The sequence below is a fragment of the Arachis duranensis genome, chromosome 9 (assembly GCF_000817695.3).
Source record: "Arachis duranensis cultivar V14167 chromosome 9, aradu.V14167.gnm2.J7QH, whole genome shotgun sequence".
NCBI classification, from domain to species: Eukaryota; Viridiplantae; Streptophyta; class Magnoliopsida; order Fabales; family Fabaceae; genus Arachis; species Arachis duranensis.
This window is the reverse complement of record NC_029780.3, coordinates 9032224-9048979: the sequence shown is the minus strand read 5'-3', so window position 1 is coordinate 9048979 and position 16756 is coordinate 9032224. Positions and strand designations below refer to the sequence as shown.

At 35.0% G+C, this 16756-nt stretch overlaps 1 protein-coding gene across 1 annotated transcript in view; it reads right to left on the bottom strand.

The window, feature by feature from the left end:
• Positions 1-1835: 1835 nt before the first annotated feature.
• The window catches only part of LOC127741507 (uncharacterized), a 16579-nt gene continuing 1658 nt past the window's right edge, over positions 1836-16756 (bottom strand). The window contains exons 2-10 of the mRNA XM_052254177.1: positions 13930-14312; positions 13627-13836; positions 5444-5654; positions 5090-5343; positions 4551-4999; positions 3417-4442; positions 2956-3374; positions 2625-2859; positions 1836-2002 (exon numbers count right to left, since the gene is read on the bottom strand). Of these exons, the coding sequence (XP_052110137.1) occupies positions 1836-2002; positions 2625-2859; positions 2956-3374; positions 3417-4442; positions 4551-4999; positions 5090-5343; positions 5444-5654; positions 13627-13836; positions 13930-14312 (3354 nt within the window). The remainder of the gene's footprint in view (positions 2003-2624; positions 2860-2955; positions 3375-3416; positions 4443-4550; positions 5000-5089; positions 5344-5443; positions 5655-13626; positions 13837-13929; positions 14313-16756) is intronic.

Below are 16756 nucleotides of genomic sequence, written 5' to 3'. Positions count from 1 at the left end.
AATACATTAACATGGCATATACCCTTCCTCATCATAATTTCCAATCACACCATTACCAATTAACCAACATTACACATAATCACTACCATGCTCACTCTCAACATGGTTCCATCCTCAATTTAACCTCAAACATTCATCAAGCATATATCACAACATGCATTTTTCTCATATATCACACCATCAAGGCATCAATATTCATAATTACATATATGACCACATCATATATCTCAACCATTCAACAACATTAATAATTCAATGCCTATCTTAGGGCCTCTTGCATAAGTTTTTACACCACATTAGATTTTAGATACAGGAAACCGAGATCATACCTTAACCGATTTTCCAAGCTCAACCGGAGCACTTCCAAACCACTTGTCCACAAGCTCTCAAGGTCTCAACACCTCCAAGAACAGATTTTTATCACCAAAATCTCTTTTCAAGCTTTTCAAAGTCTCAATCAAGCTCCAATACCCACATACACACAACCTAAGCCACAATCATCATACTCATACACAACATCTCAATACCCAAACATCATAGAACAACAAATTACGCTAGGGTTGAGAGTCTTACCACATCCAAGGTCCAAGGAGACAAGATTAATCTTCTCCTTCAAGAGAGTTGGGTCCTATAACATCAAAGAGCTCAAAATCTCAACATTTTCACCCATAAAATTCGAAAATTAGGGATGAAGAACTAAAATGATTTCGTGACTTACGTCAAAAATAAAGTAGTGGGTTTTGTAGAGCTCTCCGCGGTGAACAAGTGGGTGTAAACGATGTGACAATCGGAGCTCTAGATCAAAAGTTATGGTGGTTTGAAGATTAAAGGAGAGATAGAACTTGAGAGAGTGTTCTTCCCCCCTTGGCCTCCATTTCAGCGTGTTTCATGAGTGTAGTAAGGAGAAAGAGTGCTGAAATAAGGGTTTTAGGATTTAGTTATGTTGGGCCAAGGGCCCACTAGGGGTCCGGTTGGCCCGATTTGGTCCGTTCGGTCCAATCTTAGTCCGTTTTCTACAAAATTGGTATCAACATTCTCGTCTCAATCTCCTCTATCATATTTAGCCATAAAAATCATATTTTTGGCTTTCTAGAATAAATTCTTATTTATGGGTTAATTAGCCGATAATTAACTGGGTTTTACGTTCTACCCACCTAATTGGGAATTTTGCCCACAAAATTCAAATTCAATTACCTGAGAATAAGTGCGGATAGTCCGTTCGCATCTCTGACTCAAGCTCCCAAATGTGTTCCTCAACACCGCCTTGACTCCATGCCACTTTGACTAATGGAACCTCTTTTCCACGCAATCATTTGATACTAGTATCATCAATTCTGACTAGAGTCACGGGAAGCGTCAAATCTTCTCTTAACTGAACCGATTTAGGTTCTAACACATGGCTAGCATCAGGAGTGTACTTCCGAAGCTGCGACACGTGAAACACATCGTGCAGGTTTGAAAGGTGAGGTGGTAGTGCCATTTGATACGCCACCGGTCCGACCCTCTCCAGGATCTGAAACGGACTGATGTATCGAGGGTTCAACTTCTTCGCTTTAATCGCCCTTCCTACTCCTGTGGTTGGAGTAACTTTAAGGAAAATATGGTGTCCTTCCTCAAATTCTAAGGGCTCCCACCTCTGATAGGCATAACTCTTCTGGCGACTCTACGCCGTGAGTATCCTATCTCGAATTTTCTTGACTTGTATAATGGTCTCAGCTATCATCTCAGGCCCCAACAAGCCTTTCTCTCCCACTTCATACCAGCACAGCGGAGATTGACATTTTCTCCCATACAAAGCCTCTTACGAAGCCATTCCGATGCTCGCATGGTAACTATTATTGTATGCAAACTCCACTAACGGCATATATCGATCCCAACTCGCTGGTTGGTCCAAGACACAAGCTCTCAACATGTCCTCTAGTATTTGGATCGTCCTCTCGGATTGACCATCTATTTGAGGATGGTAAGCCATACTCAAGCTTAGTCGGGTTCCAAAAGCTTTCTGAAATGCACCCCAAAATCTCGAAGTGAAACGAGGATCTCTATCAGAGATTATAGTAGCCGGTACACCATGAAGTCTCACAATTTCTTTTATGTACAATCGTGCTAGCTCCTCAAGGGTGTAAGTCATCCAAATGGGTAAAAAGTGAGCTGACTTCGTCAGTCGGTCCACAATCACCCAGACAGCATCAAAATCGGCCCTAGTCCTTGGCAATCCCGACACAAAGTCCATCGCAATGCTTTCCCACTTCCATTGCAGAACCTCTAAAGGTTGCAACATCCCGGAAGCTCTTTGATGTTCAATCTTTACCTTTTGACAAGTTAAGCACTTCGAGATATACCCCGCCACATCATTCTTCATACCCGGCCACCAAAACATCATTTTAGGTCATGGTACATCTTAGTACTCCCCGGGTGAATAGAAAATCCACTATTGTAAGCTTCTTTTAGGATATCTTGCCTCAAAGTGCCAACATCCGGTACAATGATCCTATCCTTGAATCTCTATAGTCCATCCTTATCCTCTAACACTCTCTACCGTTTTCCTTGCTCAATAGCTGGTAACACCTTCCATAATGCATCATCATCTTCATGAGCCTTTAGGAGTTCAGATTTAAAGTCACTTGAGATCTCTGATCGACTCAAACACAGGGTTCCAGATACTTCCTGAGCACCAATCTTCAGGCTCTCGAATCCCTTGAGTAACTTCTCTTCTTGAAGCATCATCCAAGCCGCATACAACGACTTTCGACTTAACGCATCCGTCACCACAATCGCTTTCCCCGGATGGTAATTCAACTCAAAGTCGTAGTTCTTTAGTAATTCCATCCACCTTATCTGCCGCATATTGAGCTCTTTCTGATAAAAGATGTATTTCAAGCTCTTGTGATAAGAGAAAACTTGGAACTTAACCCCATAGAGATAATGCCTCCACACCTTCAAGGCAAACACAACCGCAGCAAGTTCCAAATTGTGCGTAGGGTATTTAACTTCATGAGGTCTCAACTGCCGTGAGGCGTACGCCAGCACATTATGATGCAGCATTAGCACGCACCTTAAACCCTTTAGTGAGGCATCACAGTACACCTCAAACAGTTCGTTCGGCTCAGGTGACATCAACACAGGTGCAGTAGTCGACTTTTTCTTCAATGCCTGAAAGCTTTCCTCACACTCAGGAGTCCAAACAAATGGTGTGTCCTTGCAGGTTAACTTTGTCAATGGCAAAGCTAATTGCGAAAAGCCTTTGATGAATCTTCGATAATAACCAGCTAAGCTCAGAAAACTCATCCTTATCTTAGTTATCGTGGTTTGTTGCTTCCATTCCATCACTGCCTCCACCTTAGATGGATCAACTGCTATCCCCTGTTTACTCACTACATGCCCCAAAAATTTCACCTCACTCTTCTAGAATTCACATTTAGACAGCTTCGCATCGAGTTTCTTTTCCTTCAGTATCTGTAACATGGTCTTCAAGTGTTCCACATGCTCCTCTTCGGTCTTGGAGTAAATCAGTATATTGTCAATGAAGACAACAACGAATTTATCCAGAAACAGATGAAAGACCCTGTTCATGTAATCTATAAACACAGCAGGAGCATTCATCAACCCAAAAGACATTACAGTGTACTCGTAATGACCATAACGAGTCTTGAAAGTGGTGTTAGGGATATCCTCTTCCCTCACCCTTATCTGGTGATAACCGGATCGCAAATCAATCTTGGAGAAAACCCCAGCTCCTTGTAACTGATCCATGAGATCATCAATTTTTGGCAACGGATACTTATTCTTTATTGTGACCTTGTTCAGCTGCCTATAATCCACACAGAGTTGCATACTCTCATCCTTCTTCTTTACCAGTAGCACTGGCGCACCCCACGGAGAAACACTTGGTCGGATAAAGTTCTTACCTAACAGATCCTTTAACTGAGACTTTAGCTCGGCCATTTCCAGTGGTGACATCCTATAAGGAGCACTCGAGATTGGTCCAGCCCCAGGCACCAACTCAATAACGAACTCAACCTCTCGGTTAGGTGAAAATTCATCAATGTCGTCGGAAAACACCTCCGAAAACTCGCACACAACCAGAATTTGTTCTAATCTTTGATCATCACCCGAAACACCCGCGATCAACAACAGGATACGCTGACATTTGGTCCCAGAGCAATTCACCATCATAGAATTCAAGTAGTAACTATTCACCACAACCGGCCCTTCTGTATCTTCCGGCATAAGGTACAACGATTTCACCAAACAGTCAAGCAGAACATGGTTCTTAGATAACCAGTCCAAATCCAAGATAAGATCGAGACCGATCATCGATAAGCAAATTAAATTATGGACAAAATCACGTTGTTGGACTCTAAATAAAACTTGCGGGCATCCTAGCCTAGTTATCATGGCTTCATGGGTGGCATTATACACCTTTAGGTCATAACCTAAGACTACAATCTTCAATCCTAACTCATGAGCCTTTTCAAATGCAATGAATGAGTGCGATGCTCCTAAATCAAATAAAGCATTTAAAGTTTGACCAGCCATTTCACAGTTACCTCGGATAAGTGCCTCAGATCCCTCAGTGCCTATAGCTGAAGTGGTGAACACCCGGCCAGTCTGCTGTGCTTTCCCTGCACCTTGCTTTTGCTTCTCCGGATAGTTTGTGGCTTTATGTCCTGCCTTGCCGCAAGAATAGCACAAACCCCACGCGGCCTTGCACGAGGCTCCCAGATGGTGAATTCCGCACCTAGCACATGCTTGCTCACTCTGAGGCTGCTTTCCAAATCTCTTTCCTTGGGAGTTGTTGTTGTTGTTGTTGGACTTCCTGAAGGAGCCTCCCAACTTGAAAGACGGACCTCTAGGTGCAAGGTTCTTCCTTTGGTTCTGTGAGAATGATCCTTTGTGACTTTCTCTCTCAGCAGCCACCTTCTTAACACACTCTTCAGCAATTCTACTCTTGTTAACCAACTCAGAGAAAGTCTTAATCTCCAATGGTCCCACTGAACTGAAGATATCACTCCGGAGTCCTCCTTCATACTTAATATACTTCCATTTCTCATAGTCCACTAGAGTCCCCTGACACATACGGGAGAACCTGAACAGCTCCTCAAACTTGTCGGTATACTCAGATACAGACATGGTACCCTGTTTTAGCTGCAACAACTCAAGTTCCTTGGTCATCCTAATAGAAGTCGGAAAGTACTTCTTATAGAACTCCTCCCGAAAGGCATTCCAGGTGATGTAGTCATCACCTTGCTGCAGGAGACATCGGACTCCTTGCCACCAATGCGATGCTTCCCTAGTGAGCAAGTAGGTAGCAAACTTAACACGCTGCCCTTCAGACACCACCTGCACTTGCAGTGCTTGCCATAGCCTGGAACCAGGTGTCGGCTTCAGTTGGGCTAGTAGTTCCCTTGAATTTGGGTGGATTAACCTTCAAAAAGTTTGCCAGTGTCATCGAGCCCTGAACTTTGCCTTCATCATTGCCATGGTGGTTCATTTGTTGCCCAAGAGCCTCGGCAGTGGCCTGCATAGCTGCAGCCATATTCTCCAACCCCGCCATAAAATTCACCGGGTCATTAGGGTTAACCTTCAGCACATGAGCATTAGTACGACCTCTCCCACGGCCTCTACCGCATCCACGAGGTGCCATTTGGTTCCTATACACACCAAATAATCGATATTAAGTTGATCAGTCTCAATATCAGAAGTTTAGTGCTTCAAAGTTCCAAATGCATGCTCATGAATATTTATGCCAGTTATATCAAGCAGATATACTAATAGCACATAACACACATACAGAGAATGCACAGAAGCATAGTCAGTCCGTCTCTCAGGATCTATAGGAATGAACTGCTCTGATACCATAATGTAACACCCTACCATACAGAGTCTTATGCTTAAGTCATAATTCAGAGATGGCAAGGTATTACGACCTCTAAAAATTAAAATTTAGTACATATAGTAGTGTGAATAAAGATTATAACTAGGAGCCTTTGGAGAAAAGGGGTAAAACAAAATCACAACTCGAAAGCGCAACACTCCGATCGAAAACGTGACGAACAAAGGATAAACCAACGTGAGATTATATATATACAAAGGAATGTCAAAAACATGAATATCAAAACTCATAATCCGGTTGCCAAGATAACCGGTCCTTGCATAGCAATATATACAAGTAAATAAAATAGGAAACCCTAAGGAAACCCAAAGGGACATAAATATAAGAGAACCTATTCTCCAAAATCCCCTCTAAGAGGAGTCATCACAATTTGTATTATTCAGTGGAGATAAAAGTATCTAAGCAAAACATATAAACCAAAATATAGTCCCGAGAACAAGGATCTTCGCTAATCCAAAAGTCTCCAGCATGCCTCAACGAGAAGCCTCGCCTCCTGCATCTAAAAATCACAAAATCCGCATGGGTGAGAACCGAGGGTTCTCAATATGGTAACAGTACCCACATATCTAATATTTAATGTCCTGGGAAAGCCGAAGGCAATCCTAGAACTTCCACCAAATATATCAAAGCTTATAAACAGGCTAAACCATAAATGGCAATTGACTAAAGATTCTTCAGTCTAACTAATACTTCCCTTTCCAAATCCTTCAAACCTCCCAACCACCAACAGGAGTATAATATGGCAAACACAGTTATATCAGACAAGAGATATACAAATAGGAATAGATAAGGCATTTAGACAATTAGTAGGTAATATGCAGTCAAATAGGCAATCTCAAACAATTCACATAATATGCATATGATGAACGCTTGTCCCTAATGGCTCATGATATCATCTGTCGGTTATATAGCCAACCCGACAAATCCTGGTAGCTAACCATTGGACTGTCCCTCTGTCGCGCATCCCCAACTCGAGTTATACTCAACATAATCGTGATCATAATCATGATCCATATCCAACACCCTCACTGGTGTATATTCACAGGGGTGAGCTCATCTGGAACTTTCACAGTGTCTGGCTACACTTACGACATAGGCAGCAGAGTATTGAGTCTCCACCTAGAGCACATTGTGGCTAGCCACTGCTTTCACCCAGGGAAACTCGTATCTCAGATAGTGAAAGTACAATATTCACATTTCATTCAATAGCATATATGCATTTATACTCGGTCATAATCAATAATGGCTTTGCCATAACTCGGCAACAAACTCAGCCATCTGGCTCATGGTTCAATCCAGAACCAGCCAATTTATCAACAAATATAGCCTTTCGGCTCATGGCACATAAAGCACTTCCACTGCCATCCTCTGCATCTCATATAATCATCTTTGATCATCATTGATCATAACTTTCCCCTTGCTTCATCTGCAAGTTACCACATCCCCTAGCTCCTTTCTCATTGCTAGGTATATCATAATGATTTAAGACATAATGGGTGAAATCGGAGGCTTAAAAGTATGAAATTTGGCTTTAAAAACTCAAAGATCACCTTTGGGATGAAAACAGGGTCATGCGTATGCGTCCTCCACGCGCACGCGTGGATGGCCAAAAGTTCATCGATGCGTATACGTCGCCCACATGCATGCATGGATGGGAAAACAGTCAAGGGACGCCTACACGTCAGCCACGCGTATGCGTGGGTGCGTTTGTGCCCCACGCACAGAACTGGCACAGTGCTCGCGCAACTCTCGGAAATTTTGGCTAGGCAACCATTTTAGCACATCGACGCGTACGCGTGAGCCACGCGCACGCTTGGATGGTGTTTTTCTGAAAAATGACACATACGCGTCGAGCACGCCTACGTGTCGGGGGTCATTTTGCCAAAAAATTTTCTAAGTTAAAAGCTGCAAAATTCTTCGATTAAATCCCCAATCTTCCAAGGGACATAACTCATCCATTTTAAATCATTTTTCGCCCGTTTTTCGAACGGTATAATTACCCCGGATCCAATTTCAGTTTTAAACAGATTTGGCATAAAACGAGGATCTGGAGTTCAAGTTACACCCCCATCAAAGTATGCCCAAAAATCACATTTTCATTCAAAACCACAAAGTGCCATTTTCAAAACATCCCAATTCCAACCCTTTTTAAAATCAAGAAAAGTATGCCAAAAATCAACTCAAGCCTCTTCAACTCATAACTAGCATATTTAACACATTACAAGCCAACATCTCACTATTTCATCCCATCTCAAACAATTAGCCCACTATTAAATACATTAACATGACATATACCCTTCCTCATCATAATTTCCAATCACACCATTACCAATTAACCAGCATTACACATAATCACTACCATGCTTACTTTCAATATGGTTCCATCCTCAATTCAACCTCAAACATTCATCAAGCATATATCATAACATGCATTTTTCTCATATATCACACCATCAAGGTATCAATATTCATAATCACATATATGACCACATCATATATCTCAACCATTCAACAACATCAACAATTAAATACCTATCTTAGGGCCTCTAGCCTAAGTTTTCACACCACATTACATTTTAGATACAGGAAACCGAGACCATACCTTAGCCGATTTCCCAAGCTCAACCAGAGCACTTCCAAACCACTTGTCCACAAGCTCTCAAGGTCTCAACACCTCCAAGAACTAATTTTTATCACCAAAATCCCTTTTTAAGCTTTTTAAAGTCTCAATCAAGCTCCAATACCCACATACACACAACCTAAGCCACAATCATCATACCCATACGCAACATCTCAATACCAAACATCATAGAACAATAAATTACGCTAGGGTTGAGAGTCTTACCACACCCAAGGTCCAAGGAGACAAGATTAATCTTCTTCTTCAAGAGAGTTGGGTCCTATAACATCAAAGAGCCCAAAATCTCAACATTTTCACCCATGAAATTCGAAAATTAGGGATGAAGAACTGAAATGATTTCATGACTTATCTCAAAAATAAAATAGTGAGTTTTGTAGAGCTCTCCGTGGTGAACACGTGGCCGTAAACGGTGCGGCAATCGGAGCTCTAGATCAAAAGTTATGGTGGTTTGAAGATTAAAGGAGAGATAGAACTTGAAAGATGTTCTTCCCCCCTTGGCCTCCATTTCAGCGTGTTTCTTGAGTGTAGTGAGGAGAGAGAATTCTGAAATGAGGGTTTTATGGTTTAGTTATGTTGGACCAAGGGCCCACTAGGGGTCCAGTTGGCCCGGTTTGACTCGTTCGGTCCAATTTTGGTCCGTTTTCTACAAAAATTGGTATTGACATTCTCGTCTCAATCTCCTCTATCATATTTAGCCATAAAAATCACATTTTTGGTTTTCTAGAATAAACTCTCATTTATGAGTTTATTAGCCGTTAATTAACCGGATTTTACATGCCCAGTCACCCTTATGACGTAGGGTCAACAAAGTATCGAGATTTAACCTGGAATATGTGGTGGTGAGCCTTGGTTCTTACCCAGGAAAACTCGTATATCAGATATCATTATTCATAAGCCATGGCAATTTCATTATCAATACATCATCAATTATCAAGCCTTAGCATTAAACTTCGTTAACATTCTTATTTTCTTCATAAAGCCACCATTTACAACTTTCTTCACCCTCAAGATATCTTGTTTTCCTAGCTTCTTTAATCCACTGGACCTAAAACCATACTTTAAGCCTTAAGAGAATAAAATGGAGGTTTAGAAGTAGAAAATTGGTTTAAAAATAGTAAAAACCAGTTTTTTGCAGCATGCAGCATCCACGCGTATGCGTAGGCCACGCGCACACGTGGAGCGTACATCAAGTCACGCGTACGCATGAGTCAAGCTTGCTGCAACCAGTTTTGCCATCCTGTAACACAGATTTATACACCAAACTTTCAACGTCCATAACTTTCTCTACGAAATTCCGTTTTTCACAAAATTGATATCAATCAAAAGCTCATAGAACCATCTTTCATTTGCAACAAATCACAACTCAATCCGAAATTTGTGGAGTAAATTATGGACGTCCAAAGTTCATAAAAATCACTTTTTACCAAAATACTTCCAAACCTTATTTTCACCACACTCATAAATCCTTATCTCTAAAACATGCATATTGCTAACATATCTAATCCCAACTCATCAACAACCACTTCAAGCTACCTTTAACCAATCCAATGAACCATAACCTCAACTTTGTATTAGCATATATCATATCTACATATATGAGCAACCCTTCACATATACCATTCCATTAATGTGATTATCAACCCTTCACACACATTATTCCATTAACACATTTATCAACCCTTTATACATTAATCCATCAACTCATATAACAACTCTTTATTAACAACACCAACCATAATCCATCAATATATATATATATATATAACAATTTCTTCCAACAACATTACAAAATTATTCATTAAATGCAATTAACAAATTCAACTTATCCTATGGTTCCTCTAACCTAAGTTTTCACAACACCATAAATATTAAACGTGCAAAACTTAAACCATATCTTGGCCGATCACTTTATTCCACCTAAGGCAACTTCACAAGCAAAACACAGCCCCTTCTAGCGCAAATGAACCAGCCACACACCAAGCTTTGATCACCAACAAGCCTCCAAATACTCCCAATTCAATTCCAATGCATATATACCCACTTAATCTACACCTAATTCATATATATGTTCCAAATTCAGTTTTTCCACTATAAATACAAGATTGAGCTAGGGTTAGGGTGTCCTTACTGTACCCATATGCTTAATAGCTTGAGCCCATTAAGCTCCGAAAGCTAACTCGAACCTAAAACACAAAATTGGGCAAGATTTCACTATAGGATTTCAATTTCACCAAAGAAAGGGGAGTAGAGATTCTAAATAAAAAATGAGGCTTACCAGTGAAATTGATCCGATAGAAAGGTAGATCTGGACGCGTGGCTGCAAACGGTGCAGCGATCGGAGCCTAGACGGAATAGTCATGGTGGATCAAAGGTGGTTAAGGGTTTGGGGGCTCTTCTTCCTCCCCAAATATGTTTTGCTTCGTTGCATGAAATGGGGGAAGAAGGAGCTGCTGTCTTCTTTAAGTGTTTGGGTCCGGTTGGACCCACGGGCCCGATTTGGGCCTCGGTTCAACTGGTTCGGTCCTTCCAGTCTAATTTTGGGCCAAATTTTTGAAATTGGTATTAAAATTCTTGTTTTGATGGGCTCTATCCTATTTTGATATTAGTTTTGCATTTTTAATTTTCCTAATTAAAATTCAATTTATTAACTAATTATTTACCGATTTTAGCGAAATTTTTACATTTTTAAAATGCATCACTTTAATACAATGATATTTTTATTAAAAATAAAAATTATGATAAATATCTCATATATTTGTTAGTAAATTATATATAAATATTTTTTGAAGCATATCACTTTTATTATATGAAAATAACTTAAATATCTTTATGATAATTTATTAAGTATTATATTTTTTTACTAATTTATATTTAATAATTTACCTCTAACTTTTAATTATAATAAAAATATAAGATATGATGCCAAAAAAAAAAGCTAAAGCAACATAATTTTTTACTAACAAAGAAATATTTTTTTATTTTTTATACATGTATCTAGTTTTTTAAGTTATACATTTTAATTTATATAAATTAATGACAATTAAATGTACAAAAAATAGTAATTAATAAAGAAATAAAATTTAAGATAAATATGTCCTGAAAAATTGAAATAAAATAAAGACTTTTAATTATGATCATTAATTATAGGTTTAATTATTCTGTTGGTCCCTATAGTTTCACGAAATTTTCAATTAGGTCCCTATATTTTTTTCTTTTAATTGGGTCCCTAAAATGACAATACTTTTAAAAAAATAAACATAATTAAATGATCTTAAAATTATATAATAATTTTTAAAATAACAAAAAAATTATACAATTACCTAAAATATAATATTTGTATAGTAACTGAAATTTAATTGCTAATATAAAAGTAACATATAATATCATTTTATAATCAAATAAGTGTTTAATCAAAGAATTGAATATTTATATAATAATATGACAAAATAAATTAAAATTTGAGTTTAACAATAGCAAACACTCAAGTTTAAATTTTCATAAATTAATTTATTTTTGATAAAGTAAATTGCGTAATAAAAAAATTTATAAAAAAATTCTTATATTAAAGTAGAAAATAATTTATTTATAAATATAAAATTAAAAAAATTATTCTTAAAAGTTGAATATGCAGGTAAAAAAATAAATTATAACTTGCAAAAATTATCTCTAAAATTTATTACAATAAATAATAAAACTGTAAAAGTCATATATCTATATAAATTAAATTATATTAAATTATAAGATTAGATATTTAATCAACCTAATTAATTAGTGTGTAACTGATTTGATTTAATAATTTAAAAAAAATTGAATAACTCTTTTTAGAAATATACCAATCTAAATAATATAGATTCAAGATAAGAAAAATATAACTAAATTATATAATACAACATTATATTCCTAAAAATTTGTTTTATAGCAGATTTAATGGCAAAATATTTATCATCATCTGTGGTATAATCTAATTTTATAATTATTTAAACGTTATTTTTATAAAAAAATCGTATTATTTATTTTGAAAAAAAATATTTACTCACTATTATAATTTAAATAGAATATAAAATAGATATTAAACCAATTTCTTTTAAGAGTATACAAAGTAAATATAATACCTACATCTTTTATACTACCACGATAAGATGATTATCATAAGTCTTTTTAGCATAAATTAAATAGAATAACATATAATAATAAAGAAACAATCAAATCCAAAAAAATTATAGAACACCTATCATACACTACGATTGTTAGTATTGAGGAAGATTTAACCATTTATTCTTTTATTAGCTGTCTTTTTATTTATTCTACACTTTATCTACGAATTGTTAAGAATTAAACTTATGCTTCAACCTTTCAAAATTCCATATATTCTTTCCAAACACAATATTATTATTATTTTTTTTTTATAGAAATCATTGAATGAAAGAACCATTGGTAAAAAGATGAGGTTCTCTTATAATATGTATGACTTTTATGATAATAAATTAAAAATAAAGAGCATGAAATAATATTGTGTATATTTAAGTTAATTTTAATCTTTTTTAATAACCAGATTTGTCATAACGTAATTGAGAAATAATGACAGTTAATATGGATTGGATATGTTTTGAGTATGCTATACATTTTATAATTTTATACGAAACAATATTAGTTTTAATTTATGTATTTATTATTGGGTATTAAAAATAAGAGTAATGCTAGGGAACCAAAAGGATATTAGCCAAAAATCAGCCAAAATACCTTTGGGTGAATCCAAAATCTCTACGAATTAATATATATGGATGTTTCTTCTGCTAAATATCAAAATGTTTCTTTTTCATATTAAATGGATGTTCTTTTATATATTTTTCGAATTTTTTGTATTGCAAATGTGAATGTCTCTATTTCTTTAAGAATTTCATATTTTTTTAAATTTTATAGATATTTAATTATTTTTGCTAAAATATAACTGGATATTTATTTTGTTAAGTATTAGGATATTTTTTTCATATTAAATGAATATTTTTTTTATATTTTTGTAATTGTGTAGTTTGTAGTCTCTTTTAATTGTGCATCCCTTGCATTCTCCAGATAGCCACACTTTGCATACAGGTCCACCAACCCAGTGGCCAGATACGAATCAATCGGAATCCCATTCCTTGTAATGTAATCATGCACTATCCTACCCTGTTCCAACTCTCTCGTTTGAGCACAAGCTGAGAGAACATTTGCCATATCCATATTATCTGGCCTAATCCCCAATCCAATCATCTCATTAAACAAATCAATGGCTTCATAACACAGCTTCACATTGCTATAACTGACAATCATGGTGCCCCAAGACACAGAATCTCGTTCTGGAATTTCGTCGAACAGTTTCCGCGTACGCGTAGTCTAACCAATTTTAACGAACCCATGAACCATGACATTATAAGAGACAACATCCCTGTGAGAACTCTCGTTGAACAGCTTGTGGGTATCGTGGATGCGGCGATGGAGGGAGTAAATACATATGAGGGCGTTGAGGGAGAAAGGATCGGCAAAAAAGCCGAATTTGAAGGCCTGGGAGTGTAGCGAGAGGGCGATGGAGATAGAAGAAGAAGAAGGGAGGAGGGAACATGCCTTGAACGCAAAAGGGAAGGTGTGAAAGTCAGGGGCGAGGGAGAGGTGGCGGAGGGTGACAAAGTTGTAGAGGGCGGAGGAAGGGGAGGAGAGGAGGGTGTGGATCGCAGTGATAGAAGAGGAGTGGGTCGGTGATAAAAGAGGAGTGGGTCGCGGTAAGGAGGCAGAGAGGGCCTGACGGTAAAAGAGAGATCTGTATGTGTGATTGTTGGAGGTGGCTTTCTTAATGTGAGAGAGAAGAGGAAAGTTGTTTTTATATGTTTTAATTAGGTTTACTTAATTAATTTTAAATTTTTTAAAATTTGAATTTTAAAAATTTAAAATTAATTATTAATATAAATTAATGTGATTTTGTTTAGTTTTTGGCTGGTAATCTCTTGGTTCCATATACTTTTCCTAAAAATAAAAAGTATTTGTATTGTTAGCATTTTTTAAATTTTCATCAACTCGGATCATGATTAGGCCTAAAAGATCATCTACCTCGTTGAAAATAAATATAATCCAATCAATTTTCATCTGATAATACTATACATTCGCATAATCATAAGAGAATTAACTTTAGCGAGATAACAATATGGTATTTAGTTACTACATGAGTATTTTTATATATAAAATTATCAATCAATTATGTATGACTTCTGATAAAAATAATACAACATGGATATTGTTTGTTAGGTAAAAGATAACATATTGACAAAGAAAATTAATTACAATGGGTATATTCATTTTAAAAAATATTTTTCTATGTAATACTATAAAAAATATCATAGTCAATTTGAATTATTAAAGGTTCAACTTCCATCGACAGCGGTAGAATGCCTAAATTGAGACATTTTCAGATTATAATATTTATCAAACAAACAATTAATGAAACACTCATCAATACCTTCTCACTTTGAGTACATTTATACATAAAAAAATGTTGAAATAGCAAAAGCAATAAAAATGATGATTTTTATAATTTTGTGTGGCTATCTATATATAGAACACCAGAAGACCATGATTATCTAACAAAATTAATTTTATTTATTGCATTCAATTTAAATAATTAAAAAATTATCTTATTTTAGTTTAGTCCTTAATTCACATGATTTAAATTTAACTCAATAAATACGATTTGATTTGATTTAATTATTAGTAAAACATATCTCGAGAACCTATTTTATTCATAGATTTATTATTTTAATGATTAATTAATTAATCTAATCTAATTAATTAATACAGATAATTAGTATAATTAATTTAATTTAATAAATTAAAAAAATAAATTAAAATTAATAATAGAACATTAAAAGAAATAAATTAAAAAATACTACCAAATCAAATTGATATAAATTATAATAAATTATGTGATATTTAAATATCTAATCAAATTAATTAGTTGATATAGTTAATTTATCATAATAAATTGTATTTAATGAGTTAAAAGAAACAAATTGCTAAAACCCTCATAAGCATCTCACGTCAATTCCATCATTAAATGCAGAAACTTGATTTTTATATAATAGAATAGATAATAAATAAAATATATGAAAATATGATATGTGACATATTTTAATTATGAAATTGGTATTATATAATAGATTTTTTCTGAATTCTTATTGCTTGTTCGTTGCTAATTTTTACGTAATTACTTAATATTTCCCCCTATAAAACTATCAACTACCTAATATTATGATTTAATTAATAAAAATGATGACATTAATTTCATAAGTCATGTTATTATTTAAAATTAGAAAATAGCCATAAATAAATTTATTTCCTTAATGAATGTTAATTTTGTTGTCAAATTCTATATTACCTTTAAAATTTTAGCGTAATTAAGTCTAATTTCTATATTTTGAAATGAATTTACCTAAAAAAATTAATATGTAAATCACATTATTATTACAAAATTACTTTTTAATATAATTAGTGGTGCTTATTTGAACCATTAAATTTAGCTTCTAATGATATTAAAGTCAATCTATATTATTATCTTGTGCCTTCAAAGAATTTACACGACTGACATAAAAATATAACAATTGAAAAAAATCATTACAATGGGTATATTCATTTTAATAAATTTCTTCTATCTAATACTATAAAAAATACATTGGCCACTTTGAATTGCTACAGATTAACTTCTATCTACAATAGTAGAATGCTTAAATTGAGATATATTCATCAAATAAACAATCAATAAAACACCCATTCGTACTTTCTCATCTTGGATATATTTATATATAAAATAAATTATACATAAAGAAAAAAAAGAAGAAGCAAAGAAGAGTTGAAATAGTAAGAGCGATAAAAATTACGATTCTTATAATTTTGTGTGACCATCTATATATAGTAGACCAGACAACTATGATTATCTAACAAAATTAATTTGTATTTATTGCACTCAACTTGAATAAGTAAAAAATTATCTTATTTTAATTTAGTCCTTAATTCACATAATTTGAATTTAGTTCAATGTATATGACTTGATTTGATTTGATTTAATTATTAGATGAAAATATCTCAGTTGTCTATTTTATTTATAAATTTATTATTTTAATGACTAATAAATTAATCAAATTAATTAATTAGTACACATAATAAAATTGGTTTAATAAATTAAAAAAATAAATTTA